The sequence below is a fragment of the Neocloeon triangulifer genome, unplaced genomic scaffold (genome assembly GCF_031216515.1).
Source record: "Neocloeon triangulifer isolate White Clay Creek 2 clone unplaced genomic scaffold, ASM3121651v1 ptg000003l, whole genome shotgun sequence".
Classification (NCBI taxonomy): domain Eukaryota; kingdom Metazoa; phylum Arthropoda; class Insecta; order Ephemeroptera; family Baetidae; genus Neocloeon; species Neocloeon triangulifer.
Genome location: NW_026775546.1, coordinates 1,138,900 through 1,166,723, shown reverse-complemented (window position 1 = coordinate 1,166,723; position 27,824 = coordinate 1,138,900). Strand labels below are relative to the sequence as shown.

Sequence of the window (27,824 nt, the reverse complement as noted above, 5' to 3'; positions counted from 1 at the left end):
TTTATTTGCATGGATTTTCCCTGTGGCTGCGCAATTTCGGTTTTGTGTTGCGGAGCGAAATGCTCGAAAACGTACGGCCAAAAATCAACAATGTCCCAATTGACTTTCGTCTCTTCTATTATAATTGTTGTTGCTGATGTTCACCTGGTTTTATAATCACATGGAAATTGATGAAAACAAATTGTTTAGAGAGGAATTCAGCATCGTTGTTGGACAAAACGGCATCACCGAAAAATCAAGAATTTTGGTAAAGTCAAAATTAAATATAAAAATTCTGCCCCAGCAAGCGTGGCCACAAAAATTAAATTATAATTAAATTCTGAAAACCAGCTGTTAACCAAAATGAATAAATTTAGCCACAGTTACCGCAATTGAGAAAAAATACATCTGAATTATATATTTTTTGGCCTTCCTTATTTTAATTTTAACTTGCCACTTCTTGTCAAATTAAAAAACTTTAATTTAAACAAAAAATAGCAATATTCTTCTCTATTTGAGGATAAAAATTATGTTCTGAGAGTTAAATATTTCCACAAAAACATTTTCATTTTATGAAGTTCCTGTTCAGGGGTACAAAGGCCAATTTTATCCTTTAAATTAATATCCATCTATAGAATTCCATTCCTTTAAATCTGTCAAGTTCCTTATGCCGTGTAAAAAAAAGATTAAAAAAAGGGATTACTATCTGCTCTCTAGAGAAAATAAGTTAAGTACTTATGACCTTCCTTAATTCTAATATTTTTGATATTTATTTAATTTAAATCAAGTTTTAATTATGTTGGACTGGAAATGAGCGCAGCGTTTGTTTTACAGCTTAGAATAACCATCATTTGATAAATACTCACAAATATTCCTTTCGATCATTGAAAATACATAAAATATACCAATAAACCTCTGCGGATATCAACAATTATTTAAATTTTAAACTAAATTAACAGCATTTTGGAAATTTTATGCTGAAAATAATAAGCACTGTACCAACAAAATATATATATTTCAATAAAATTGAATAAAATAACACAATTAATATGCTTACGAGCACAAATAATAGTTATATAAACCAAATATTTGATTTTGAAAGCATAAATCAATCATATTTTATGAATGTGCATCTTAAATAAATACATTTTCGTTCATCGTTTAAATGGCCCGTTTCAAATATAGTTTGTTTTTATAACAAAAATTATTATACATCTATTTTAAATTATTAAATGTTGGTATTGAAATTCTGAATGGCCGCTTTAAGAACAATTTTATTGTGGGAAAAAATTTAATTATAAGCTAACTAAGGCTGAATCTTAGTTTCAAGAAAATCTTACCCTTTTTATTCATCAAGAATTTTCCACTCCCAGTGAGTGTTTCTTTCTTTCAATGTAAAATAAATTCGTTTAAAATTTTTAATCTATAGTGTTCTAGTGATTATACAATCAGAGTTTCTTTCAGTTTGAAATAATTTCCTATTTTGTTGCAATTCGAGAGAGAAAATCGACACGGTTGGAAAAGCAACAAGGAACAATCGTGGCGAACGTCCGAGGCAAAAAGCGTGCCAATTACCGCGCGTAAGCAGCGGCACTTGACTTTGTTTTGTACTCACGTGTGACAATGTGGAGTCGGAGGCAGCGTCCTCGACGCCTACTTGATGCCCGCCGGTGGCAGAATGACGACGACTACTCCGAGCAGCGCGCGGGCGGCCTGCCCTGCGCCGTCGACGCCGCCCCTGCCCTGCGTGAGTCGCGCCGATTCGGCACCCCAACCACGCCAAGGTCGATACAGAAATGCATACCCCGACCTTTTTCACCGGACAGGTTCTCCCTTCTCTTTGTGACAAATAAATAGCATCAGTGACAGGCCGCAAAATAACTGGACGAACGGGTCTAATAATAAGTTAAATCCCGACCCTTTTTGGTATTGCGAGTTGGAATTTGCGTCCTGCTCCTTAATTGGAAACGGCGCGTCGAGGCAAACAAATTCCGGTAAAACTTTTTAGCAAACTTTGAAAACTTTCGGAATTTGTATTTAGTATAAATAGAAACAGGCAGATGTTCCATAATGTATAAGGTCTTGAAGAGGGAAGATTACATTTATAAGGATTTCTTATTTCCTCATTTCCAATTTTTTAATCTCTTCAATAGCTTTCTATATTAAAAAGAAAATATATTTATAATAAAAATTTAAATGTTTAATTTTTTATCCCAATCTTGCCTAATTTTAATTCTTTATATTTATTTTAAGTTTCATAAAATATTTGACCCCTCTCATTGCAGCATTTTAGATTTAAAAAAATTATTGTTCAAATCAATGTAATGTCATATAATTTTTCATTATATTGCTCACGGCAAAAATGATAAAAAAGAGGCAGCGGCGAAATTCACCTCATCTCCTAAAGTATTCGACAGCACGCGCTTTTTAGCCCGCAAGGCAAGCAGGCGATTTACATGACAATCGCGTCTCAATTTATGGCTGCACCGCATGAGACATTTTTTTGTTTTGTCATTTTATCGCTTTTCAGTCGTGCTGACTCCGTATTTTTCATTGTACAAAATGCTTAGTGATTGATTTAACAAATTTTTCCCATTCATAAATATTCAAGAATATCAAGGATTTAAATAAAATTATATTCAAGAAAAAAAAATTCAATTTTTAGCTGCATCTGAAAATGATTCATATGGCATTATTTATTGAAGAGTTATCAGATTTGATGTATGTAGTATGTTCTAGTACAATAAAATTTTTAACAAAAATTCTAATCTTCAGTCTTGGCATTAGATACGAGGACTCGGCCTCTCAACTGATTCAAAAAAAAAAAATTTTTCACCTTTACAGCAACCAATTCAACATGTAATGCACACCCGTGTATAAAAATACCGAACAAAAAGTTACAAAAGGCTCCATTAAATGCTGCGGTAAAACGACATAGCTGAGGTACTTTTGTAAAAGGCGTTTTGTTTACTGTTTAAGGGCGTTGACCGCCTTTTGTGCTGCTTCTTCCAGGTTGGCCGCTGACCTGATGGGCAACCCTGACTCGGCAAGAATTTTCTTTGCTTCCGTTACATTGGTTCCTATAATTTACAAAAAATCCAATAGTTTTCTCTTTAAAAATTTGACGAGAGACTCACCTTCGAGGCGCACAACCAACGGAATGGTGAGCTTCATATTCAGGCAAGCGTTGACAATTCCCTTGGCAATTGTAGCACAATTTACGATTCCACCAAACACATTCACTAAAATTGCTTTTACATTCTTATCTGCAACATTAAAATGTTCAAATTAGTGTCTTGCTGGATAAAAAATTAATTTCGCATCTTTTAAACAAGTCCATTTATTTCTTTAGATAAATAAAGATTATAAAATTTTCAAAATTTTTTAAATTTCTAAAGAATATAAAATATTTAGAATAAAAGAAATAAGTGATTAAAATTATTTTTTTCGCAGTCTATGACAAAAAATTAAATGGCAAAATTTTCAGTTAATTCCAGTGACTTTTCAATATCAACTTATTACTTTTTTCCATTCAAAAATACCTCCGGTAATAATGTTGAAGGCGTGGAAAACTTGATCCTCCTTGACAGATCCACCAACATCCAAAAAATTTGCAGGTTCGCCTCCGTGCAGTTTGATAATGTCCATCGTGGCCATGGCCAGACCAGCACCGTTGACTGAATAAATGAATTTTTTAATCAGAGAAAAAATTAATGAAATCCAAATTACCCAAGCACCCAATATTTCCGTCCATTCGGATGTAGTTCAGGTTATGCCTGGAGGCCTCGTACTCCTGAGGGTCCATTTCTGTGGCATCTTCCATGGCAAAAATGTCTTGCTGCCTGAATTTAGCATTGTCGTCGAAGCCAATTTTGGCGTCCACGGATACAACTTCGTTATCGTCAGTCTCGACAAGAGGATTAATTTCCAACTGCAGGGCGTCTACCTTGAGGAACAAGCCCCACAGCTTCTTTATTTCATCTGCAGCCTGAACATAAATATTCAAAAATTTACAAAAATGGTAAAATTTAATTGATCAATTGTGTGCCTTGTTTTTCAATTCTCCCTTGAACTGGAGAAACTCGGCAACACTTTGAGCAATATTGTCAGTGACGCCATCAAAAATATCGATTGGTGTGGTTTGAATGAGATGAGGGGTTTTCTTGGCCACTTCCTCTATATCAGTTCCGCCGGCTGGAGACGCAATTATGACTGGACCATTGTGCTGTCTGAAATAAAATATTTAAATGTCTTTTGTCGAGAAGCAATAATATTAACAAAATTAAATTTTGCATAATTATAAGTTTATAATTTTTTTCTTGTTATATTAAAGAAAACAGACCTGTCCATGAGAATGCAGACGTAAGTCTCTCTCTTGATGTTGACACTCTCGGCAATCATGACCTTTTTCACTTCGATTCCCTCCTTGGGTGTTTGTTTTGTAATCAATCGGTGGCCAACCATTTTTTCAACTAGGGGATAAATTTCCTTAGGACTGAGAGTTTTAAAATTATTTAAAATAAATAAAATTATATAAAATGTAAAAATACTTTTTTGTTATGTGGACTCCGCCTTTGAAGCCATTGTCAAAGTGGCCTAAGCCGCGACCGCCAGCCAAAATTTGAGCCTTGATCACGTATTCCTTGACATCTGAATTTATAATATTAAATCATAATATAAGACAATTATTTATAAATTACGAAAGTCATCAGCCACAGTTTTTGCCTCGTCCTTGTTGCTGACCATTTTAAACTTCTGCACGCACACACTGTGCTTGTCGAGCAGGTTTTTGCTCTGGAACTCCATCAGGTTGAGGTTCCTCGTCTGCATTTTGGACACGACGAGACTGTTTTTGGCCGCGCTCTGCAGCCGAACCGAGTTCCGCCAAATCGCAGCCATCCTTCTGTCTGCAAGATGCAATAATAGATACAATTAAACTGGCACTGAACTAGAAAATAATTAAGTGTGCGCGTCTTTATCAACAAGTGAGAGCAAGGGTCACTTTGAGGACATTGAGGAGGAGCGACTTTATAATAGTGTTGTAATTGTGAGGGATTAATGTTTGATAGATTAAATAAACTGTTTAAAAAATTCATCTCACAACTTGATAGTAAAGAGGATGATTTCAATTTAAGTGCATAGATTTCAACCTTAAAAAATTGTCATTTTATAAAAATTAGTAAAATCAAAAACCTTTATGTAAATCCGCAAAATTGGCAAGAAAACAACAAACAAACACGAGATCAAGATCCTTTTCCTCTTTTTACGATCGCCGACAAAAACACATGACAGCATTGCTTGTTTCAAGACGCCAGAGCCATCTGCTTGCTGCTATTCCAGCTTCGAAACACGAGGAAAAGTGGTTATGCAACCCATCGCCTCAGCTATATCGCCTCTCCTTGCGAGCAGCAGGTTGCAGAATCACTAATTTTTTCACTCTCCGTTTTAGTTGCAATTTTATAAAATGATCTTAAAAAATTGTAATTAAAAATTATATAATATTTTTGACCTAACAAAATACACAGCAAAAATATCGAATAATATATCTTTAATTCCAAAATTAAAAAGAAAAAAGTGAATTGAGGATTAATTAAAATATTTTATAATAATTGGAAAAACGGTATAATATAATAATTGCACAGAAAAACGTTATTTACAATACAATTAATTTGATTCTTCAGCACCTTTATTGGTTTCAAATTTTCAATTAACAGTCTTCTTAATTAAAAAAAGTATATTGTGAGATTTGTGAGCAAAAAACACACTCTCCAAAGTGCAAAATTGTGAATGTGAATAGATAAGAAAACAAGCAGTAATCACAGATCACATAGACAAGCTAAACAATCACAAGAGTCCAACTTGTGTCACAAAACTGCAAAGCCTCTGTTCTGCGCTTGTCTCTGAGCCAGAACGAGAACACTGTGGAAATATTTTCGCAGCTGTGGATTGATAAAAAAGTTAAGAGGTTTTGTCAAATTTTCTGAGTTTTCTGATTCAAATGACGAGTAGGGCGTGGAATTTCCATCAATATTCGTGGTTGATTCTGGAATGTAGGTCATGCTTGAATGCCGAACGAAGTCTTCAACTCGAGCTTGAGGATAATCTTCAACCTGGAATAAAAATAATCAAAAGAATAATAATATATATATTCTATTATTACAAATTAACTTGATATTTTTTACAGTTAAAAAAGGACGTGATGCTTTGGGTTAAGTTAAAATAATTAAAATTAAAAAAAAAAAAATTACCTTCCAAGAACATGCAGTCATATGGCTCTGTTTTGAACAATTCACTAAGTTATCATGCTATAAATATTTAATACGACACGTACCTCAGCATTTGAACTGAGCTGCTCGATTGCTACGGAAAGAAGGGTTGGATCCTTTTCGTCCATCTTTGGCTTCAGGTCGGTGACAGGGATGAGGTTTTTAATTTGCTCAGTTTCTTGAACAACGACCATGAAGTATTGTGTTGAGAGCATCAAAACTACAGCCTCCAGGGCACCGTCCTGCTCCAGAGTTGCGTCGATGGCCATCACGATCGGGTCGTCCAACGAACTTGACTTCCAGGTGTGCTGCAGTTGTGCTGCCATTCTATTTGAACTGCTTTCGATTGAAGCTTCACCCTTTGCCTGAATTATTATTTTTCTTTAATATCCAACCATTTAAAAATAGTTTATACAATTACCATTGGCAAACTGCTCCAACCTGCACCATGCAAAAGTCCTTGACCAGTAAGAGCGACAAATTCTGCAGCACCACTCAACGGCTTTGTGATAACTCCAACTAATCCGAGGCCAACTCCAGTCACTAGACCAGACAGAGGGGAAGAGTTTTGGTGCATGATGGCTTGCAGAGGGTGATGAGCAATTCCACTGATGGCGCCTAAATTTGGTTTTCATATTTAATTTGTAGACTTTAAGCAATTTTATTTTATCCTCTAGTGCTTACCAAGTAAACTGATGCCCAGGCTGCTCAGACCCTGAATAACTCCCTGGCCAATGCCCTGCGGCGATCTTTGCCTTCGCGCCTCTTCAGCTCGTTCAACGTGCTCCTGGTCAAAGGAACATCTGTCCAGATTCCTTGCCATACTCGATGCGAGATTTGTAATTGATGAGAGCGTCCCTTAATAAAATAAATAATTAAAAAAGTGACGCTTTTAATTTGATTTATAAAAGTACCTGCAGTTAGATGTTTCATCAGAGAGGCAGAACCGTGTGTGACTCCGTTAACAAAGCCCCAAGGGCCTTGCAAAATCCCTGTAAACGGAAGGCAAACAAAATCTCTGATGCCAGATCCAACAGTCAAGACAAAAGCTCCTGGGCTGCCTAGAATTTCCAGGGAACCAACCATCCAACCTAAGCTCAGCCAATTTTAAAATTGATAAAATATTTGATCCTTTTTCACAAACCTGCTTTGAAGAGTGCTCCCGAGAGATAGTGTCGGGTAAGTTCGTGACCCAGGTGGTAATTTGTGGTGCAAATCCTGTGTCTTTCAAAGGCAGAAAAATTTAATGGGGACCTGTCCAATGCTATAAACACTTTCAATGAAGTGTGAACGCTGACCACCAAAGACACTGGCTCCAGAGAAAAACGATGAATCTGTTTGGACATTAAAAATTAAATTTATTGAGTTATTCTTTTATATTCCAATACGACGTTAACCTGTAAAGGGTTGGCAGCCTGCTGGACTTCCCAAACAACGTCTATGGGCAAATGCGTTTTCTCCTGAGCAAGGCCGTTTGGTACAAACATTATTTTGGTGACATTCAAAATTTCTGCTAATTTGCTCATCTCCATAATCATCGTGTCCTCCACAAACAGATTGACTGGCTTCAAAGAAATGTTGAGGGACTTCATTGTTGTGAAGATCCAGGTTTCCTGTACCACGATGAAATTTAAAAGTGAACTCTCTGAGAGGCGATCTGACGCAGATTTTAGCTCCGACATCCTCATTGGAATGATATCTTCGGCTAGGCCATTTTGCCCTTTGAAAATCACCGGAAAGTCGAAACCACCCTGGAAGAACTTCTGATTGTCAAGTTGGATGTCGCCAATGGCCACTTTGAGCTCCCTGCTTGCGCCACTCATTGGACAGATCTTAACAAAAATATTGTCAAGAGTCAATGCTAAGAGCTCAACAGAGTATTTGCTGTTGTCACTCGTCAAATTGGCCTAGAACAAAAATCACGAACTATTTTCTAATTCAACTTCAATTCAGAATCTTTAAATACCTTAACACTCCTCGCATAGCAAGTTAAAAGCAGGTGTGATTTAGGAGAATTGGACTGCCACTCAGGAATTATTTTTAGATCAGCTTCCAAGCATCTTTTGTCATCGTGCTCCAAAATTTGAACACTCGAGTCTGGATTCGGTTGGAGCCTAGCTCTGATCTCCTTTGCAGAAATTTCTATGCGGCTCACACATTCTATGTAGAGATATGTTGTTCCTCCACTGATGGAATGGGAGCGAACTCGGACGTCTCCATGTCCAGGCAGTCGGACAAACTGCTCGGCGTGGCCGCAACAACTCACAGTTATCGGTTCAGACCAAGCAATGTCACCCAGGAAGGAAAAAACTGAAATGTGGGAAACATTATTTTATAAACTTTTTTTTATATTACTATGAATTTTTTAAGAATGACAACCTTGATTGGTTCCTAAGGCAATCAGAAGTGCCAAAACGGACGGCTTCGCTTGCAACTCAGGAAAGCTCTGCTGAAGGGTGGGCATCATGTACGAGCGGCTTGCTCCTGCTGCCAGGTCATTTCTCCACAAAATGTTCTCACATTCCTCCATAGTGGAAAAACTGCGCTTACCTTTGTCTAAAATAGTTTGTAAATTTATTAATTGCATTTGAATTTTTTTCTCTTAAAATTATACCTATGTTGGCTTGGCCAAAGATAAGAGGGAATTGGCAGCTGTTGTGAATGATAAGTTGCGGCTCTCGTTCCACGCTGATGGCAGCAAAGACCTGTCTATTCCGAAAGTGGGTGGTGAGCACCATTGAATGAGTGCCTATGGAAAAACTGTGACGACTGGCACAACCCTCTATTGCCCCTGGCATCGGAATAGCAAGTGGACACGTCCAGCCGCTTGTTTGACTGGTAAGAAAGTTAGAAATTTTACATTTTTTTTGTTTAAAATATAAATTACCTGCTGTCTGCAATCAGAATGTAGTAAAGAAGGTCGCTGGACGGAAGAGCCGTTGCTAGTTGGTGCCATTGAGTGATTGCAGTTGGTTTTGTGGCGGAAGCATCGATTAGGAGAGAGGATTTAGTAGAGGGAAGTTTCAGTGATTTTGCTTTGGAAGGGAGGACGACTGGCATCACTTTCAGTTTGATAGATTTTTCAACGACTTCACTGGAGCTGCTGATGAGCACCGTAGGGTGAATGCTAAGAGCCCTCAGATTATTTTCCTCTTTGATAACCTCAGAAGTGAGAGTTAATAAAAACATCTGTAAAAATTAGGCTCCAGAATAGAAATTTACAAAATTAGAAAAAAAAAACATGTATACCTTATTGTCTGCTAGATTGATTGTGGTATTAATGCTGCCCTCTCGAGGAACCACTCCAGATATTCTGGGCATGTAGAAATTCGAGTTCCACTCCTCATTGGCTAGCTGCAGAGCGGGAGTCGCTGATAGCTCATTGCAGATTTGAAATGTTCCCTGAGAAAATAATTATTTGATATTTTTCTTTAAACATTAAGTTGTTAAATCACCTCAATCATTGGGGGTACAATTACACTCCCTGGCGGAAGAACGCAAGAATTATTCCAATCCTGGCAAACAACTCCAAGTGTGTCCAAAGGTAGGCAATTGACAAACAATGCCCACGGACGCAGCTGCAATACCAACGTTGTGTAATGAGGAGCCTCCAACTCGTAGCTGACTTTGACTTTGGCCGGTGGTTGCGTGCACTCAATGAAATCAATGTCCTCTGACACAAACGGCCAGCGGCGTTCAGACAATTTGTGAATCTGAAAGAAAAAAAATGTTGAAAACAAATTGAAATCATATAAAAATTTCCTAACGTTTGAGCAAATCTTGTCAATGTCCACTTCTTCACCCTCAAGAGGAACATCTGCTGGAATTTGCGTCATCCCGTATGAAAGGGGAACAGCCGTTGCCTCATCAACGGTGGAGCTCAACGGTAGAATCGTTGCTTTGTGGCTGTGCTCCACGGTCCCTGGACAATAAAGCTCATGCAAGCTTCCGCGGCCCTCGATTTTCATAGACATCTCCACTTGCAGGCCAGGTGTGTTGATGCTCAGAAGGATAGGCGTTGGCAGCAAAGACCTGACACTGTACAAAGGAGAAAATACTGCCAGGTACCTTTTGTACCCATCACACTGCTGCACAAATATGCGACACCAGATACTGAGGAACTGCCCTTTGTCCTGCAGAGGCACTTTGGCCAACCAGGGCATGCTTGTATTTTTATTCACCCTGAGGGGGATGTCACCAGACCATGTGCTAGCCAGTGATTGGAATCGTACTTTCAAGACAATTTCCTTCTCCTCCTGAAACAACACAAAAAATTTAAAAAATTGATATTTACTGGTAGAACTTAGAAAAGCAAAATTTTTATGCGAACCTCAATCACGACGGAGGCACAAGTCGAGTTGCTGTTGAGAGTGAAAATTTCACCGTTGCTCTCAGTTGCGCCTTTGACTTGCACTTCTAAATTTTCTCTCAGTGTGTTGCTGAGCATCAACTGACCCATGTAAATGACGGCAGTTTGAGTAGCAGAGAGCGGCACTGTTCTCATTACAAGTTTGGTATCTCTGATGAACTCGACCCGTTCCTTGTTGTCCACTGTTGACGAGGCACTCCAGGCATCTTGGCTCAAAGCCATTTTTGTCTGCAACTGGTGTTTCTTGGCGGCAGACTTCCAAGCGTAAAAGTTGCACTGACGGCTGCCAAGTATTATTTCCTCTGAAGTGTCAGCCTAGGATGAATATTGTTAAAATATGGATGTCAAAATTATTTAAATAATAAATTGTCAGCTATATCGAATGGAGGACAAATAAATAAATAAAGTACCTGTTTGAAAATAATGATCCTAGCAGCGTCGTTGCACACCAAAATTCTAGCAGGAATTATTCGAGTAACTTTGTTAGAATCCTTCCACAATTGGGCTGCAGTCATTAGAGTGTGTCCAGCAGCAGGTCCAAATTTCACCAAAATAGGGTGAAATAGAAGAGAAACTTCGGTGAGCGAATGTTCCTCTTTAGACGTTTTGAATATTCGACCTTCAGCCACAAACGGGTCAATAACGTACATAGAAGTCAGGGTGGCCAGGTCTACAACTTCAAAGTGAGCTCTGGTCTCAAACTCGACTTTGATGTCCTTAGGCCATTGCATCAAACTGACGGAGCTATCATTGAGGACAAATGTGGCCAAAGGGAGTTGATCAGGGGTGGTTCCGTCTGCTACGAATTGAGAATACGGCTGCGAAAGCTCGAATTTTGAGTTTTGAGTGACTAAATTTAGCCGTAAAGTGGAGAGTTTGATCAGACATTGCGACTGCGGAACGATGGCAGGGTTAAAGTAAGAGTCTACTTTCAGACAGGCTGCAAAAGCGCGTGGAGAAAGGCATGGAGAAGATGGCTCGAGCAGAACCCGCCATACGGACGCTGCAGTCGAGTGCTGTTTGTCTTTGGGGAACGGCAGGTCTAGTTTATGGAAGTGTGAACTGGACAGGCGGAAGAACAGGAGTGTTTTGAAGCAATCTTCGCTGTCACTCAAAAACTGAAGCTGACACGGAATCTGGAAAAATTGAAATTTTTAAATGCTTAGCAAAAAGAAAATTTAATTTATTTATTAAATAAACTAAATTTTTCACCAATTTTTCGCTCACCTCTTCAATGTCGTCCTCAAAAGGTACAGGATAGATGTGAACTTTGGTAAGCGCTCTTGGATGCGGATAGCGCCAAGTCATGGAAGCAGGCTTAGTTGCAAAAAGAATTTGGTACGGCTGAGGCACTTCCGAGCCCTTTGCGTCCAAAAACTGAAAGGCTCCAGCTCGAATGTCGTCACTGTAGTGCTCCTCAACGACAGTTTCCTCAAAAACTCTGTGTTGAGTAGCCTCAACGGGTGGAGGCGCCTCTTTCAGCTGCTCGCAGATTTTGGTCAGGCTACGCAGGCACTCCAGCTGGTCCTGGCCAATGTCCACAATCAAGCAATCGCAGTCGAAGAAGAGCTGCGACCGTGGAGTGTTGAGGTTGATAAACCAGGAATCCCAGGTCAAAAGGGCGTCACACGCTAAACTCCACGGGTTGACAAGAGTGTTTTGCCGGTTGCCATTCGCTGCCTTGATTAAAAATGTTGAAACGTCCAGGTGCGCTTTGACAGAGCCCGTTCCTCTCAGGAGCGAAATTTTAGGCTGCACCTCACCCGAAATACTTGCCAGGCTGGCGATTAGTTCCTTGTGGTTGCCTAGTTTCAAAGTTAGCACCAATTGTGAGGTAGACAGGTCGATTTTGTGTTGCAAAAAGTCAATAGGAACTCTTCTGGGGAGTGTGTTACGCGTCTCTTTGGTACTCTGAGGCAGAAGTTTACTAAGTTTCTGGTACAGCTGCCACGCGTGCTGTCCAATTTGTACGTGAATGGGCCTGCCGATGTCAATTTTTAATTTTCCTCCGGTGCTGGCCAGAAAGTTATTCCAGGTTAGAGTGAGCACAGAGGGAGGGACGCCAGTTTTGGGATGCGGATCGCCACCCTTGGTCTGCAAAAGAGGAATGCCAAAGTTCTCAAGACCGGGCGGTTGATTCTGCTGAGAAATTGAATTGCTCGTTCGCAGCGCCAAGTCGAAGCAGGAAATCTCGATTCTCTGCTTGAGACTGTGCAGAGCAAGAACAAGGTGCGGTTGGGAAAAGAGCATGTGCAGCAAAGGCTCTACCTTTTCTTCAACTTGATTTTTGTAGAGCACCAGTTTTATGCTTTTGGCAGTGACCAGAAGCTCCAGGGGAACCAAGTCAGGATTTTTCTCTTTGCTTATTTTTCTAATAGGCGGCGAGCAAACACTGGATTGGTCTTCGATGCCACTGTCCGACGGCACCAAAATCTTGCCAGGGTCAGGTGATTCAGAGTACCTGGTAAGCATGCCTGTCATTGCACCTACCAAGGTCAGCCACTCGAAACCTAGATTGGTGATCAGACTAATTTGATTTGTACTGATGTTAAGGTTGATGTCGGAAGTGGCGTTGATTTCCGCTGAGTGCCCGCAGACCAAAAGGTCACGTTGAACCTCACCGACCTTCAACTCTTGATACACTACGGCCGGAGCCGCCATAAAACTGACGTCAAACTTTTGAACTAGAGGAAGAAGTGAGAGCTCCGAATTGCGAAAGCTCTCTTTGTTCCACTCGGCAGCTGGGTTTTCGCTCAGTGGTTCTGATATTGTCTCAACCTGAATGAACCGTTCAAAGTCGGTCCACATTCCTGTTTCCACAGAGAGACTTTTGATGTCCAGCTGGTACTGGCGGTCTTCCACCTGTGATCCAGGTACTGACAAAATGTTTGCCTGTTGCGCCATTTGGTAAATGTCGGGTCGAATGTAGACTCGAGACAGCGGATTTTCAACGTGCGGAACAAGGTGGATGGAGCTTAGCTGGACAATGCAGAAGTCGTGAGGACTGCTCATTTTGCTCGGAAGGAAAAGGCGAAGGTCCTTGATGTCAAAGTAAACCAAAGGGAGGGTGTTGTTGTTTATCTTGTAGCCAATAGGCTGAGGGCTAGAAAGCGACAATGCGCCTGAAGGACTTTTGATCACTGGCTCCACAAGGGAAATAAAGTTCTGGAAGACTGACGCGGACAGGATCACGTCCAGAGGGCAAAGCTTGATGTCAACTTCACTAATATAGCGAGGGCCAGATGGACAGGGAGGTGCAGCGTCTGGTGTGGATCTGGCCACTTGCTGCGTCCATTTACGATGTACGTTGCTGCTCTGAGCCCTGGTGAAGGTGACTTCAATAAGACCTTTAGATGCTTGAGCTTTGTCCATTTTAGAGGAGCTCAGGGTGTCGTCATTGCATCGAACAATCAGACCAAGGTGCTCACCTGCTCTCCACTCCTCTGGGTCTTTCTGGTAATGCTGGATGCTGGCAGAGGTGATTCTGGACTTGATTTTCAGGTAAATGTGCTGCAGATCCAAAGAGGTCATCATGTCTTCCATATCACAGGCAATCTTGAACTTGCCATCGGCCGAATAAACATTAAGCAGAATCCTCGCCAAGGTCCACTGCACCCAAGCGGTGACTTTGACGCTACCGTCCTTATCCATTTTACCATCCATGTTGTAAGTGGAAGGCTCACTGATGGAGCCGACGCTCATAGGTTGTTGGTGAATGGAAGGTGCTGTGATTGTTGCAGGCGGAGTTTGGAGTGGTTGAGGAGGTTGGAGCTCAACCTTGACACCAACCTGCTCATCCCTGCTTTTGAAAATGCGCCCCATCAACTGAAGCACCTTCATCAACACACCCACTTGTTCTGGGGAGAGATCAATTTGCAGCAAGGGAGTGTCAATGTGGATGCAAAGTCCGATGGAGTTTTCTGGTTTGGACACTCCAATGGTGCAGTTTGCAGACACAGAGTGGATGAGTGGCTTTTGTATGGTGTTGCAAACTGTATCACAGCTTAGACTAGAAACAATCAAGCTCCAGGGAAATGTGTCTTTGTCACTGCGCCAGACGGTGGATGGAAAAATAATCGGAAGCTTGGAGAGAAGAATATGGATGCCTTGGCGCTGGTTTGCACTCTTGAAAGAGATGCTGGGAAGAGTTAAGATCAACTGGTCTTTCTTGACTGGAATGTGGAGAAGTGCTGGCGACACGTCCAATGAAATGAAAGCGCAGTTCCAGTCTTTGTAAAATTTAAGAAACCTGCAACATACATTATTTCATTAGTTAAAACTCAAATTTCTGAAAAATAAAATCAGCAGTTATATTTTACACCCACTTGTTTTTCATGGTCACAGAAACGGCAGAGGAAGACTTTGATGACAATAATTCTGAACTGTAAAAAGATTCTTGCCGTTGAGTTGTGGTTTTGGAACCAACGCTGCCCGACTTGACAGACTTCTTTTTCAGCCGTTTATCATTTCTCAGTCCTGGTGGATGCTTGAACGTGATCCAGTTGAGAAGGTCTTGGTCCAAATTTGCAACAAATTTGCCAACATTGAGCACAACAACATTAGGAAGAATGCCAGTGTGAGAATGTTGCAAGGTTGCCGTTATCAAAGGCTCTTCTTTGTGTGCAAAAATCTGGATATTGGGTGTAGAAATCTGACACGACTTGATCTGCAGTCGGTCTGTATTTGCTTGAGCTGACTGAACTCTATGCAGAGAAAGACCACGAAGAATGACCTCTAAATACGGCAGTGAAATGTCCTCAGACTCGACAGGGCCATCACCAAACATCAGAATCTCCTGCGCAGTCAGGTAATGCTGCTTCGAAGCAATGAGAATTATATGATCAGAATCAAAACTCCAGTCCGAGTAAGATAAATCGTCCCTGGGCCAGAGGTGAGGATAAAGCAAGTATTTGTGACTGAGGGTCAAGTGACAGGGCAGAAGCAAGTTGGAAATGTTGTTGCTTGTGACAAGGTTACACGACACACTCAGTAGCTTGATGTTGGAGTGACGGTGGCAATTGGTGAACAAATTCTCTGAGGGAGCTGCAATCTGGCAGGTCGTGGTCACCACCCTGATAGGGTACATGGGTTTGACATGAGTTGCGTCCAGACATTGGCATTCAAAACTCAGGTACGGTGGCTCGCCCTGGAACTCGGTCCTCCTTCTTCGCGATTTCTCAGGGTGATCCAGGTAGCTGATGTTTACAACCGGCTTGAACATTGTAAGCTGGTAGGCCCTGATTGGGATGTACTGTTCCAAGGCAAATGCATCAGTTTCTGATGGGGGAGCCAGTCCAGAGAGGATGGGATCTGGTGGAGGATCAACATAAGGTGGGTAGTTGTAGTTGCCGGCAGCCTTCATAATTTCCTGAACTCGGTGGATCAGACCAGATGTCACATTCAGCTGCATTGGACCAACAACAATTCTGGAAATTTATACAAAAAAATATTATACAAATTTTAATCTTATAAATGTGTGAATCATCATTTCAGCTGTATTATACTTTAATTAAAAATAATAGGTATTGGAAAAAATATTTAACTATTTACTTCATAATTAACATTTTTCTTCCATAAAATTATTTAAACCCATTTACCTGCACAAAGCCCTTTCTGGAAGGTTGCTGTGTTCCAAGTTTCCTTCAAACTGTTGCACGAAGTCGTTGCTGACTCCATCTGACAAGTCGAGCAAGTATCTGTAGTCCATGGCAAAAGCTGGAGTTCGGAAAAGGAGAGCACCCTCGGTGACATTGGTCAGGTGCTCTTCCCAAGAAGCAAGTTCCCTCTCCTCCTTCTCACTGCGACTAAACATGGAATTTGTGACGTAGTTATCGCAAGGGCTACCCATTGCCAGAAAGACACTCTGGAGGTCTTCGACCCCACACGAACAGGCTTCGCCCATGGGCTTTAAGACCATATGACTGGCACCAGTGGTCACATTGACCGCCTTGAGACCAACCACAGCGCCTTCCATGAAACACCCCTGCAGCTCCATGCCAACCAGAGGGGTAAACTTGACCTTCTTTGTGCCGTAGTAGCAGCGCTCCAATGAGCTAGCGGCTAGTTTGAATACGACGGACATGCTGTCAATGTAGAAGCCCAACATCAGTACGTGGTCGGTGTCCTCGGGCTCAGGCGGGTACTCTTCGTCCACCAGCGTCAAGGAGGGCACCAAACTCCAAGCCCAACCCATCCATGACTCGCCTCCTTCTTCGGCCAAAACCAGCTCGTCATTGTTTTCATCTGTGGTAGCGCTTTGCTCACTCTCTTCTGCAAAAAACAAAAAATAATTAAATAACCTAATCTTAATATTTTGAATTTTATAACTTAATTATTTATCCGAAATTTTAAAATAGAATTAAGTAATAAAAAAAAACCCTTTCATAAAAACTATCTTCTAAGGTTTGCGCATCACAATTATGAAACATAATTTGATTGCTGTTTAAATGAACAACAACAATAATGGCAAGTTTAAGTTGTACCTAACAAGGAAGGGAGCACGGAAGGTTTTGTTTCTTTTATTGGTCGAATAATGCAATGTTTCCCTCCCAACAATTGTATATCATTCAACGTAAAATTTTTGCAACGATTTTGAATAAAAATGATAAAAAGTGTTTTAAATAATAACATGCTTGAGGAGACGTTCCTTTGAAGAACGAGTCCTCCAAAAGCGTGTCTAAAAAATGTTAAAAATTTTTTATTTATTTATATATTTAATTTTTTTATTGAAATATACAATAGTTTTTAATAAGAAACGTGATTTAGAATAGAATTGGACCCAACAAAAGATTTGAAAAAGGCCACCCCAGTCCGGTTTCGAACTCCGCTCGGTAGAGTCTCGTGGACTAGTGCAGTACTGCCCACCCAGGACTACCGTACCAGTTCTTAACCCACTGGGGTGGCCGCTGCTCCAAACACTGAAACTCAAAAGTGGTATTTAAACTGCGTGATTGGGCGACTAAGTCGCGCATCACAACAATGAGAAATATTTTGATTGTTGCTTGAGCTCTGTGAATGGATACCTCAGGTGTCCGTGCAAATTTAAATTATGACACTAAAATAATTTAGCGACTCATGAAATATTATTTATCAAAAGTTTTATCCATTATATTTTCTTGCCTGACGTGATGCATATGGTCAGAGTAACTAAATTGAAATCAACAATCAAAATTTACTCGTCGAAAAGGGCTGGAGGAGGAGTGAATGTTGGCCAGAAAGAGATCGAGCAAATCTCTGAAAGGAATGGTGCGAGCTTCAGGATTCTGAATCTAGAAGAAGAGCTTTCCAACGGTGTGCATTTAAATGCGTGTAAATTTAAGTTTCCGGGAGATATGAGAAATTTTCGTTTGAAAAAAAAAACTTAGTCGTTACTTCCAGGATTGAAAAGAACTTAACTGATTGTTCGAAGGGAAAAACGGCACACAGGTGGAAATCTCGTTTCAAGAGGAAGCCAAAAATGCCCAAGTCTTTTGCTATTTGGCGATCCCCTGACCTGAGAAAGAGGTCAGGGAGCACGGAAGGTTTTGTTTCTTTTATTGGTCGAATAATGCAATGTTTCCCTTCCAACAATTTTATATCATTCAACGTAAAATTTTTACAACGATTTTGAAATAAAAATGATAAAAAGTGTTTAATCATTTCGGCCGGTACGCTTGTTTGCCCGGTCGACCTCGGGTGGCGTTTTCGGCTGCCGACTGCAAGCGAGCCGTGGCAAAATCGGAAAATCTGGCGATTAAAGTCGACGCGCAATTTTGCAGCGGACCCGCCGACGCGGTCAAACCGAACGGCGCGCCAATCTAGTTAGGTTAGGCGCGGAGAGGGTGCGGGAAAAAAGGTGCTAAAAACGGCAGTTTCGGGACTGCGGCGCCGACCCGGGCTGTTTGATCCGGGTCGCCGTTTATTGAGTCAGAAGGGCGAAAATTTTTGCGAATAGGAACGAACTTATTATGTATTACGTATAATAACAACGCTTGACAAAAAATTGCTTCGATTGTTTTCATGCAACAGGACCGTTTTTGTTTTGCAAAAAATTAAAAAAATTAAAAATCTTACTTATCAGCTCCTTCAACTCGCCCAAATACCAAGCAAGGTTTAGCCTAAGAATCCGAAGAAGCATTGGCATTTGTTGGTCTGAGATGGAAAAGTCCATTCGGTTACATTTGATGTCAATTTTCATTTCTTTGGCCTGGCTGGCTGCCATATTTGTGTAAGTTCTACTCATTCTTATTTCAAGGGAACATCGATACAGCAATGGCTCCTAAAATATCAAAATATAATAATTTGAACATCAAAGATTCTTACATTTCAAACCTCGTAAAATTCAATTTTGCCCAGGGAATTCCGTCTGTCCAGGCAAACCGTCAAGTCATGTAAAGTGACAAGTTTTCGCAAAATGAGTTGAGCTGGAGTCATTTCTGTTGAAATATCCAAGAGACTTGAGACTAAAATAATTATAATGTGTGTAAGAAGGTAACCTGCAAAAGTGGGTTGCCACGATTCATTTGCCGACTGCAAGAGCAGGGATCGGACGTTGAGAGATAGCACCATGTCCTCTTCCAAGTATTTCAGAATCACGTTATTGCACTCAATGGTAATGTTGCTGACAATTTTGTTGACAAGACTTTGTACATACCCAGGGGCTGCCTCCATCTCTTGCCTGAGTATAAATAAAAAATAATACATTTTTAAGAAAAATTTTAAAAATCACATACTTTTTGGCTTTGTTTCGAGCTTCCCTCGATCCAGTGCTTGACACTGTCGAAGTTTCCAGATTATCCGTGCCATAGTTTTTCAGCTTAAGAACACATTCTGCAAATATTAAATGTCAGATGTGATAAAATTAAGATAAATTTTGAAATTTCCAAACCTATGGTATTTATGGTAATTTTTATGGGCTCAGACTGCAGCTTCGTCCACGGGACACTGATGGCCAGCTCGTGAATTTGGCCACTAACGAAGGTAAAAGGTGAAGCGAGTTCTTGTTCCAGGACGTCCAGCCGTAGGTTAAGGTTGTGAAAAACTGCTTCTCCGCTCCAGAGAGACACCTGAGTGTCTTCAAGTCGGATGTCCCTGATGTATTTGTCCACATAGCTCAGGATAATGGGAGTTATGTACGAGTCCTTGATGTTGAACACGTTCATCTTGACTGTCAACTGCAAATTAGGTCAAAAAATTGTACAGAGGTGACAAAAATAATTAATTTCTGTGTGTTTACGTGTCAAACTTTTGTCTGCAGAAGCCGACAGTATGATTTAAATTCTGTTGTCTAAATATTCACAAAATTTTTCAGATCAGATGTAAATGTTTAAAAGTTTTAATCACCGTTAGTTCTTCCAAATCCTAATCACAAGTCTTCCACAACGACCCATGTTTTCAATTTTTTTTTATTCTTCAGAGAGTCTGGAAGTTTTGTGCTGTTATTTATTTTCCAGTCGCAATGACGTCACGATCGAGACAGGTGAGGTTGGAAGGGGGCGTGCCACGGCGTATTGCTAAACATCTGTCGTCGTCGATGATCGCTCTCTTGCGATGAGTCTCTTTTCGGCAGTGATAATCTAGATTTTTATCTGCGTTAGGACTGCCGCGGGTGAACTATGTTGATCGCGAAAGATGCAAAATACTGAAAAGACAAGGGAAATGTTCATCGTACGTGCTCTCGAGAAAATCCTTAGCGACAAGGACATCAAACGATCACACCACTCCCAGCTGAAAAGGGCCTGTGAGGTGGCACTCGGTAAGAGGTTTCGACCGTTCAATTAAACCAAAAATTATCTCCAAATTCCTGACCTCCGTCTTTTTGCAGAGGACATTCGCAAGGAGTTAAAAGATGTGGACACGGATTCGTCCTCTTCGGCTCTTCCACTGCCAAAGAACGATGCTGCGAATATCGTTAGCGCAGAGAAATACTTTCTTCCCTTTGAGCTGGCGTGCCAGAGCAAGGGGACCAGAATCGTCGTCACCGCCCTAGACTGCTTACAAGTTGAAATTAAACTAACCCTTAATTTCTATGTCTCATATTTCTGTTTTTAGAAATTAATCGCTTATGGCCACTTGACTGGGAATATTGTTGATTCAACCAGCCCGGACAAATTCCTAATTAACCGGATTGTGGAAACGGTTTGTGGTTGCTTCACAGGTCCCAATACTGATGAGGGTGTTCAACTTCAAATCATCAAGGTATGGTTACAGAATTGTTACCTTATATTTTTTCTTACCATTTGTTCTAATTTAAAGGCTCTACTTACTGTGGTGACCAGTCAGCATGTGCAGATCCACGAAGCATCAATCCTCTTGGCCGTCCGGACGTGTTACAATATCTACCTGGCCAGCAAAAATTTAATTAACCAGACAACTGCAAGGGCAACACTAACGCAGATGCTGAATGTAATTTTTGCTCGAATGGAAGCATGTGCTGTAAGTTTAAATTAAATTTTTGTCTCGTCTTTATATTTTAATATTCTGTATAATTTACATTTTTATATGTTTACAAAATTATAAGCAAAACATGGTAATTGCAGGAGAGAATTGACACAGCAGACAGCGAAAGTGGTGTTGACTCTTCGCAAACACCGTCCATTCCAAATGGTGAAATACAAACAGAGGCTGAAGTGCACGCCGAAATGAGCTTATCAGAAGAAAACGTGGCGGATGATTCAATCCCTGACGAGAGAATTGTGCCCGGGGAGGAAAGTCTCTCAGAGGAGGATGAAGTTAAAAAAGTTGCCACCTTGTTTGTCGACCAGCTTATGGAGCAAGCATTGCAAGGTAGTTGATAAAAGTTTTTGAACTGGCTCTTTTTTACCAAGAAAAATTTAGGTGTTGCTTTGAAATCGGACGATTGCTCTGAAATAGTTGAAAATGGAAGAGCAGGAAGTGACAGCATCAGCAGTCAGCCTTCCACAGGCTCTGCAGTCAACACAAGTGTCAGTGGTCGAACAACTCCCGCGCCAACACTTCCACGTGTTCCGTCACAGGTTGCTCACTATTCTGACTGTTCCGTTTCCACAAACAATTTTTTTTACTTTTTAAATTTCTAGGATAAAATTATTTTAATTTTCAATTTTGGTTGAATTTCAATTATACTAAAAATCGAAATTATCTTTTAAAGATATGAAATAAATAACAACAATTTCTATTTAGGAGAGCATGGATGTCACCGAGACCGATGCTCCAGCCAGGTTCACCCACGTGACCCAAAAAGACGCCTTTTTGGTGTTCAGGGCACTCTGCAAACTGTCCATGAAACCACTCCCCGACGGCATACCAGATCCAAAAAGTCACGAGCTCCGTTCCAAGGTGCTATCCCTGCAGTTGCTGCTTGCAGTTCTGCAAAACGCTGGACCAACATTTAAATCAAGTCCTATGTTCATCACGGCCATCAAGCAGTATTTGTGCGTCGCCCTGTCCAAAAATGGTGTCTCCTCAGTACCAGAAGTGTTTGAATTGTCACTGGCGATCTTCTTGGCGCTTCTCTCTAAATTCAAGCAACACCTGAAAATGCAAATTGAGGTGTTTTTCAGGGAGATTTTCCTCAATATCTTGGAGACTTCCAGTTCTTCATTTGAGCATAAGTGGATGGTAATGCAGGTAATTAAAAATAATTAAAAAAAAAAATAATAAAAAAAAATGTGAAAAACGACTAATTTTTATTAATAATTATAATCAGGCGCTGACAAGAATTTGTGCTGATGCCCAGAGTGTGGTGGACATTTATGTCAACTACGACTGTGACCTGGCGGCTGCAAATATTTTCGAGCGCCTGGTGAATGACCTTTCGAAGATTGCCCAGGGCAGACAAGCCTTGGAACTTGGAGCAACGCCGAACCAGGAGAAAAGCATGCGGATCCGTGGTCTTGAGTGTCTTGTCAGCATTCTCAAGTGCATGGTGGAGTGGAGCAGAGACCTCTACGTCAATCCCATCTCTCAGACTAATCTGGGCCAGGACGAGAAGCCCTCATCGACTGCGAAAGAAAATCACGTTGCCGCCAACCACCTGACGCCTTCCTCGGATAACCCGCAGCAGTTTGAAGAGAAGAAGGCGCAGAAGGAGGTGTGGGAGCAGGGTATCGAGATGTTCAATGCCAAGCCACTTTCAGGCCTTCGCTTTCTCGAGCAAAATAAACTGCTCAACAGGGAAGCAAACAGTGTTGCCGAATTTCTGCACAATGAGGAAAGGTTGGATAGAAACACCGTCGGCGACTTTTTAGGAGAAAACTCGGACTACTGCAAAGAGGTTTACTTGGAAGAATTTTAGAGGAATTTATAATATTTTAATTTATTTATGCTAGGTGATGTGTGCATACGTTGACCTGATGGACTTCCACGGGCGGGACATCGTTTCTGCACTTAGAAGCTTCCTCGATGGTTTCAGACTCCCTGGGGAGGCGCAGAAAATTGACAGGCTGATGGAAAAATTTGCAGCCCGATATTGGGAATGCAACCCAAGTGATGGTATTTTTGCCAGCGCTGACACTGCCTATGTCTTGGCCTATTCTATCATCATGCTTACGACTGACCTCCACAGCCCTCAAGTGAGTCAAAATTTAAAAATTTTACTTATAATAGTTTTCAACAAGAATTATATAAAAAATATTCAACATACAAGAAATTTAAATATTATGTTCTTATCACTCTCATTTCTGTAGGTGAAGCATAAAATGAGCAAGGAGCAGTATATAAAAATGAACCGAGGAATCAACGACAGCAAAGACATTCCTGCTGAATATTTGTCACAGATTTACGACGAAATTGCTGGCCACGAAATCAAAATGAAGGTTACAAGCTCCAACAAACCTGGCAAGCAAGTGATCCAGAATGAAAAGAAGCGGCGTTTTCTTTTCAACATGGAAATGGAGGCGATTAGCAGTGCTGCTAAAAACCTGATGCAGTCAGTGAGTCATGTGCAAGCGCCGTTCACGTCCGCACAACACCTAGAACACGTCCGACCAATGTTTAAGATGGCGTGGACGCCGTTCTTGGCAGCCTTTAGTGTTGGATTACAGGTTAAGATCTAATTTTTTTTAATTACAAGGAGAAATCAAATTATAAAAAAATGATTTATCAATGAAGTTTTTTTTTAAATTCATTTCTTCACTTTTTAACGACTGTTCATTTGAATATTTTTTTTTCAAAGGATTGTGATGATCCTGAAGTTGCCACCCTCTGCTTGGATGGAATCAGGTGTGCCATCCGGATTGCCTGCATTTTCCACATGAATCTGGAAAGGGACGCTTACGTTCAAGCCCTGGCGCGCTTCACCCTACTTACAGCCAACTCTCCAATCACCGAAATGAAGTCAAAGAACATCGATACCATCAAAATTTTGATAACCGTAGCGCACACCGACGGCAACTATCTGGGCAGCTCATGGTTGGATATCATCAAGTGCATTTCCCAACTCGAGTTGGCCCAGCTTGTGGGCACCAGTGTCCGACCACAAGTGTTCTCCTCCTCCAAATCGTTTTCCTCTTTTCTTTCGCCATCCTCCTCTTTTCACAATTATGGCGACAGTTCGTTGAACCTCAACTCACTGGACCCTAGCGTCAAGGAGAGCATTGGCGAGACAAGTTCTCAGTCTGTAGTAGTTGCTGTTGACAGAATATTCACTGGATCCACGCGCCTAGATGGAGATGCGATTGTTGACTTTGTCAAAGCTCTATGCCAAGGTAAATTTTCATTCAGAGTCAATCGAATGCTCGTAATTAATTTTTTACGTTTACTATCCAGTGTCCTTGGAGGAACTGAGCAAACCCAATCCTCGAATGTTCAGTCTCCAGAAAATTGTGGAGATTTCGTACTACAACATGGGCCGTATCAGGCTGCAGTGGTCACGCATCTGGCAAGTGATTGGCGAGCACTTCGACCGGGTTGGTTGTTCCCCGAACGAGGACATTGCCTTTTTTGCAGTTGACTCGCTGAGGCAATTAGCCACAAAGTTTATCGAGAAGGGGGAATTCGCAAACTTCCGCTTCCAAAAAGATTTCCTGCGGCCTTTTGAGACGATTGCCAAGAAGAACCGAAGCGCCACAATCAAGGATATGGTGGTGCGATGCATCACGCAAATGGTCCAGTCTCAGGCCCACAACATTCGGTCCGGATGGAAAAACATCTTTAGTGTTTTCCATCTGGCAGCTGCTGACTCCGACGAGCCCCTGGTGGAGCTCGCCTTTGTTACAACGGGAAAGATCATAAGTAGATTATTTTTAATACTTCACGTTCATAAAATAAAATAATAATTTTACAGACAATCTATACGAGCAGCAGTTTCCAGTTATGATTGATTCATTCCAAGATGCAGTCAAGTGCCTTTCAGAATTTGCTTGCAACGCTGCCTTCCCCGACACAAGCATGGAGGCCATTCGACTTCTCAGAATATGTGCCAAATATGTTGTGGAAAAGCCACAGGTAACTGCATTTTTGTGAACGCAGTGAATCATTGAAATGCCTAAATTTTTTCAGCTCTTCATGGAGCACAACATGGAGCAAGACATGCAAGTTTGCGAAGAAGATAGACCATGGGTGCGCGGCTGGTTTCCACTCTTATTTGAACTTTCTTGCATAGTAAACAGGTAAAATAGTTTGCTTGGTTGAAATAATTTATTATTTAATTGATTCATATTCTCAGATGCAAATTAGATGTCAGGACGAGAGCTCTCACTGTGCTCTTTGAAATCATCAAAACTTACGGCGACACCTTCAAACCCAACTGGTGGCGCGATTTGTTCCAAGTTCTCTTCAGAATATTTGACAACATGAAGCTGCCTGAACAACAAACAGAGGCAAGTTGATAAAAACACATTTTTTGTTTTCAAAATTCTTATTTTTCCCATCGTTTTTCAGAAAGCGGAGTGGATGACGACGACATGTAATCACGCCCTTTACGCCATCGTGGACGTCTTTTCTCAATACTTTGACGTCCTTGGTCCTCTACTTCTTGAAGACCTCTACACCCAACTGATTTGGTGTGTGCACCAAGATAACGAGCAGCTGGCCAAATCAGGCACCAACTGCTTTGAAAACCTGGTCATATCCAACGGATCCCGCTTCACAGAAGAAATCTGGAACAAGACTTGCGCCTGCCTGGCCAGTTTGTTCACCCTTTCATGTCCTTTGCTTGGTCACCACATCAACAAAAAAGTTGAAATCTTTGGTGGAATTTATACGGTGCGCTCTCAAGAGAGCTTCGATGAAATCCTCAAGTACGATCCGGATCCTAAAAAGTTTTCTGCTTTCCTTATACAAAGCATGGTGTTCCAAGAAGTGATGGTCACAGTGGAAAATTTCATTTTCTTCCCCTTCCACCCCGACGAGTCTGAAAAGGCAACTTCAATGGTTTGTTACGTTCATCTTCAGCTAGATTGGAGGTTAAATAATTTTTATTTTACAGAGTGATTCGGATAGTGTAAAGACAACTGAAATTCCTGGCATGTACAGCAAAATGAGTTCTAAGCACCTGTTGAACATCGTCAGCCATCTATACAATTGCAACCAAATCGTTTCAAATCTTGACAGCAATACTGCTGTCCAAGGTGCTCTTTGGAGGGCTGGTGAGTCGCAAATTTAATTTTAAAAAAAAATATATATATCCCATTTTACTCAAATTTTTAGTGCAAGACGTAGACATTGCGCAGATGCCACTTGCCAGCTGGACTGTGCAAACTAAAGAAAAGTTACTGCCGTTGAATGAAAATTCCAAGCCGAGAATCATGCGAATGGCTGGATTTGAGGGCGGGCCTAATATTTCTGCCTTTACTCATGAGTACCGAACAATGTCGATATGCATGAAAATAATGTTTGCCATTCTCCGGGATCCACTCAGACAAGATGTTCATAAAGTAACCTAATTTTTGTTTATATTTATCAACTAATTAAAATTATAATATCTTAGGAAGTGAAAGAAATCCTGCTAGAGCAATCTGTGTTGGTCTTGCAGAAATTTTTACATCTCACAGATGCGTATCAACTCGAAAGATGGGCTAGACTGTTTAAGCTCATTATGGTCAACATTTGTGAACTCCCAGACGCAGAGGTTTTTAATCTTTCTTATTAAAATACAATTGTTTATTTTTATTTTCATTACTATAATTATATTATAATAAAAAAAATTTATTTTTGCAGTTCAAAGACTACGCTGCTGTCCACTACCCCATGCTGTGTTACATCCAGTGCAAGGACATAAGTCCCGAGCTCCGCCTTCTTCTGAGCGAATACTTCCTTCGCCTGGGAACTGTGTTTCAAGTGACCGATAAGGCGCTTGCCGACTACCTAGATAACACCACTAATTCCTTGCAAAAGCTCCTCGCCGCGCCTACTTTGTTATATTCAGAACATTTGCGGAGAGTTGAAGAGGTCGCCAAAGAAGTGCCCAGCCAGCATAGACCTATAGACAAGATGACTGTCACTGCGTATGTTTTGAAAAATTACAGTGAACTGTAACGAATTTGTGATACACAAACACACTAGTAGTGCAGAGGGACAAGGAATATAATGCAAAACAGCTTTTGGCCGTATTGACAAAACTGACCCACTCGATGAGCGTCTCGTTAGCCCCGGTTCTTTATATTGAGTCAAGACTGTTCCCAAACAATCAAAATATGTGTTGATTGCTCAATACCGTAAATCCAATTGGTGAACTATTTTACATTGCGATTTGTCTAAAATTGCAAATCAGTTTTCTGTGGAAGACGTCATTGAGTGGCAGTAGTTTTGCTGAAATCGAGGGGCAGCGTTTGTTCAAGAAGTGCCAAGGAGTTTTGTCGTGGCTCTTTCACATTTTTTTAATAATTTATCATTCCAAAATCGTCCCTCATTAAGAAGTAATGTGTTGATAAGTGCAATTAATTATTATCTCACTTTTCAAACGAAATTTGTCTAGCATGTTTGTAGCCAATAATTTATTACGTTATCTTTTTGCTGTGCAGCCGTTATTGTAACAATAAAGTTTAAATAATTTAACTTCTCTTTGGCTTTGATTCACACCTGTTCTTCTTATATTTTATTTTAATTATTGTTGGAAGTTTCTTTTTTTGTAAATTTTTGTATAAATTTAAATTTGCGCGCATTATTCCAATTTCTCTTGTACGGAAGAAGGAAGATAACCTTTGAGAATGCCGCATACATAAATATTACCATTATTCAAAAATCTCGTCAAATGACTTTTTTCAATGGTCGAGATTTTCAAGATTAGAAAAGTTTGATGATTTTCAAAATTT

General features: G+C 40.7%; 4 protein-coding genes across 6 annotated transcripts in view; 1 reads left to right on the top strand and 3 right to left on the bottom strand.

Moving 5' to 3' along the window:
- The window catches only part of LOC132193265 (uncharacterized), a 46,587-nt gene extending 44,866 nt beyond the window's left edge, over positions 1 to 1,721 (bottom strand). Inside the window, exon 1 of the mRNA XM_059613842.1 lies at positions 1,595 to 1,721. The gene's annotated coding sequence lies outside the window, so the exon portion shown is untranslated. The remainder of the gene's footprint in view (positions 1 to 1,594) is intronic.
- A 916-nt stretch (positions 1,722 to 2,637) lies between these two features.
- LOC132205930 (succinate--CoA ligase [GDP-forming] subunit beta, mitochondrial) lies at positions 2,638 to 5,292 on the bottom strand. Its single transcript, XM_059635320.1, has 9 exons — positions 5,173 to 5,292; positions 4,680 to 4,886; positions 4,530 to 4,629; positions 4,322 to 4,474; positions 4,028 to 4,208; positions 3,709 to 3,967; positions 3,522 to 3,656; positions 3,117 to 3,245; positions 2,638 to 3,059 (listed from the first exon to the last, which is right to left on the bottom strand). The coding sequence occupies exons 2-9, from the start codon at positions 4,876 to 4,878 to the stop codon at positions 2,947 to 2,949; spliced, it is 1,269 nt and encodes a 422-aa protein (XP_059491303.1). The 5' UTR covers positions 4,879 to 4,886; positions 5,173 to 5,292; the 3' UTR covers positions 2,638 to 2,946.
- A 346-nt stretch (positions 5,293 to 5,638) lies between these two features.
- Positions 5,639 to 20,074, bottom strand: LOC132193106 (intermembrane lipid transfer protein VPS13B). Of its 3 annotated transcripts, XM_059613494.1 has the most exons (27): positions 19,936 to 20,042; positions 19,829 to 19,879; positions 19,481 to 19,766; positions 19,326 to 19,422; positions 19,089 to 19,270; positions 18,925 to 19,028; positions 18,667 to 18,871; positions 16,212 to 16,884; positions 14,940 to 16,040; positions 11,842 to 14,863; positions 11,025 to 11,750; positions 10,576 to 10,929; positions 10,013 to 10,501; positions 9,701 to 9,958; positions 9,495 to 9,647; positions 9,133 to 9,434; positions 8,860 to 9,080; positions 8,625 to 8,801; positions 8,212 to 8,555; positions 7,643 to 8,152; positions 7,390 to 7,579; positions 7,160 to 7,336; positions 6,930 to 7,103; positions 6,667 to 6,863; positions 6,311 to 6,610; positions 6,228 to 6,254; positions 5,639 to 6,089 (listed from the first exon to the last, which is right to left on the bottom strand). In XM_059613494.1, the coding sequence occupies exons 3-27, from the start codon at positions 19,752 to 19,754 to the stop codon at positions 5,844 to 5,846; spliced, it is 10,503 nt and encodes a 3,500-aa protein (XP_059469477.1). In that variant the 5' UTR covers positions 19,755 to 19,766; positions 19,829 to 19,879; positions 19,936 to 20,042; the 3' UTR covers positions 5,639 to 5,843. The 3 variants fall into 3 exon arrangements, with proteins under 3 accessions (XP_059469477.1, XP_059469478.1, XP_059469479.1); XM_059613495.1 differs by lacking the exon at positions 19,829 to 19,879 and having other exon boundaries at positions 19,936 to 20,074; XM_059613496.1 differs by lacking the exon at positions 6,228 to 6,254.
- A 20-nt stretch (positions 20,075 to 20,094) lies between these two features.
- LOC132193105 (brefeldin A-inhibited guanine nucleotide-exchange protein 1) lies at positions 20,095 to 27,571 on the top strand. The gene is made up of 20 exons (XM_059613493.1): positions 20,095 to 20,347; positions 20,417 to 20,592; positions 20,644 to 20,790; positions 20,848 to 21,027; positions 21,132 to 21,378; positions 21,430 to 21,587; positions 21,754 to 22,200; positions 22,280 to 22,846; positions 22,902 to 23,144; positions 23,259 to 23,615; positions 23,747 to 24,278; positions 24,340 to 24,804; positions 24,857 to 25,017; positions 25,072 to 25,181; positions 25,238 to 25,391; positions 25,453 to 25,944; positions 26,000 to 26,159; positions 26,221 to 26,447; positions 26,501 to 26,641; positions 26,731 to 27,571. The coding sequence occupies exons 1-20, from the start codon at positions 20,224 to 20,226 to the stop codon at positions 27,046 to 27,048; spliced, it is 5,406 nt and encodes a 1,801-aa protein (XP_059469476.1). The 5' UTR covers positions 20,095 to 20,223; the 3' UTR covers positions 27,049 to 27,571.
- Positions 27,572 to 27,824: the final 253 nt, after the last annotated feature.

What these genes read in the sequence shown, in the direction of transcription:
- LOC132205930 (XM_059635320.1), bottom strand. Translation starts at nt 4,878, where the DNA reads ATGGCTGCGATTTGGCGGAACTCGGTTCGGCTGCAGAGCGCGGCCAAA. An exon ending in GGAGTCCACATAACAAAAAA is followed by an intron (nt 4,475 to 4,529) that starts GTATTTTTACAT and finishes TAAAACTCTCAG; the next exon opens with TCCTAAGGAAATTTATCCCC. An exon ending in AGGGAGAATTGAAAAACAAG is followed by an intron (nt 3,968 to 4,027) that starts GCACACAATTGA and finishes ATTTATGTTCAG; the next exon opens with GCTGCAGATGAAATAAAGAA.
- LOC132193106 (XM_059613495.1), bottom strand. Translation starts at nt 19,754, where the DNA reads ATGAACGTGTTCAACATCAAGGACTCGTACATAACTCCCATTATCCTG. An exon ending in GGATCATTATTTTCAAACAG is followed by an intron (nt 10,930 to 11,024) that starts GTACTTTATTTA and finishes TATTCATCCTAG; the next exon opens with GCTGACACTTCAGAGGAAAT. An exon ending in TTGTACCCCCAATGATTGAG is followed by an intron (nt 9,648 to 9,700) that starts GTGATTTAACAA and finishes TTATTTTCTCAG; the next exon opens with GGAACATTTCAAATCTGCAA.
- LOC132193105 (XM_059613493.1), top strand. Translation starts at nt 20,224, where the DNA reads ATGCAAAATACTGAAAAGACAAGGGAAATGTTCATCGTACGTGCTCTC. An exon ending in ACTCGGACTACTGCAAAGAG is followed by an intron (nt 22,847 to 22,901) that starts GTTTACTTGGAA and finishes TATTTATGCTAG; the next exon opens with GTGATGTGTGCATACGTTGA. An exon ending in GTGAACTCCCAGACGCAGAG is followed by an intron (nt 26,642 to 26,730) that starts GTTTTTAATCTT and finishes TTATTTTTGCAG; the next exon opens with TTCAAAGACTACGCTGCTGT.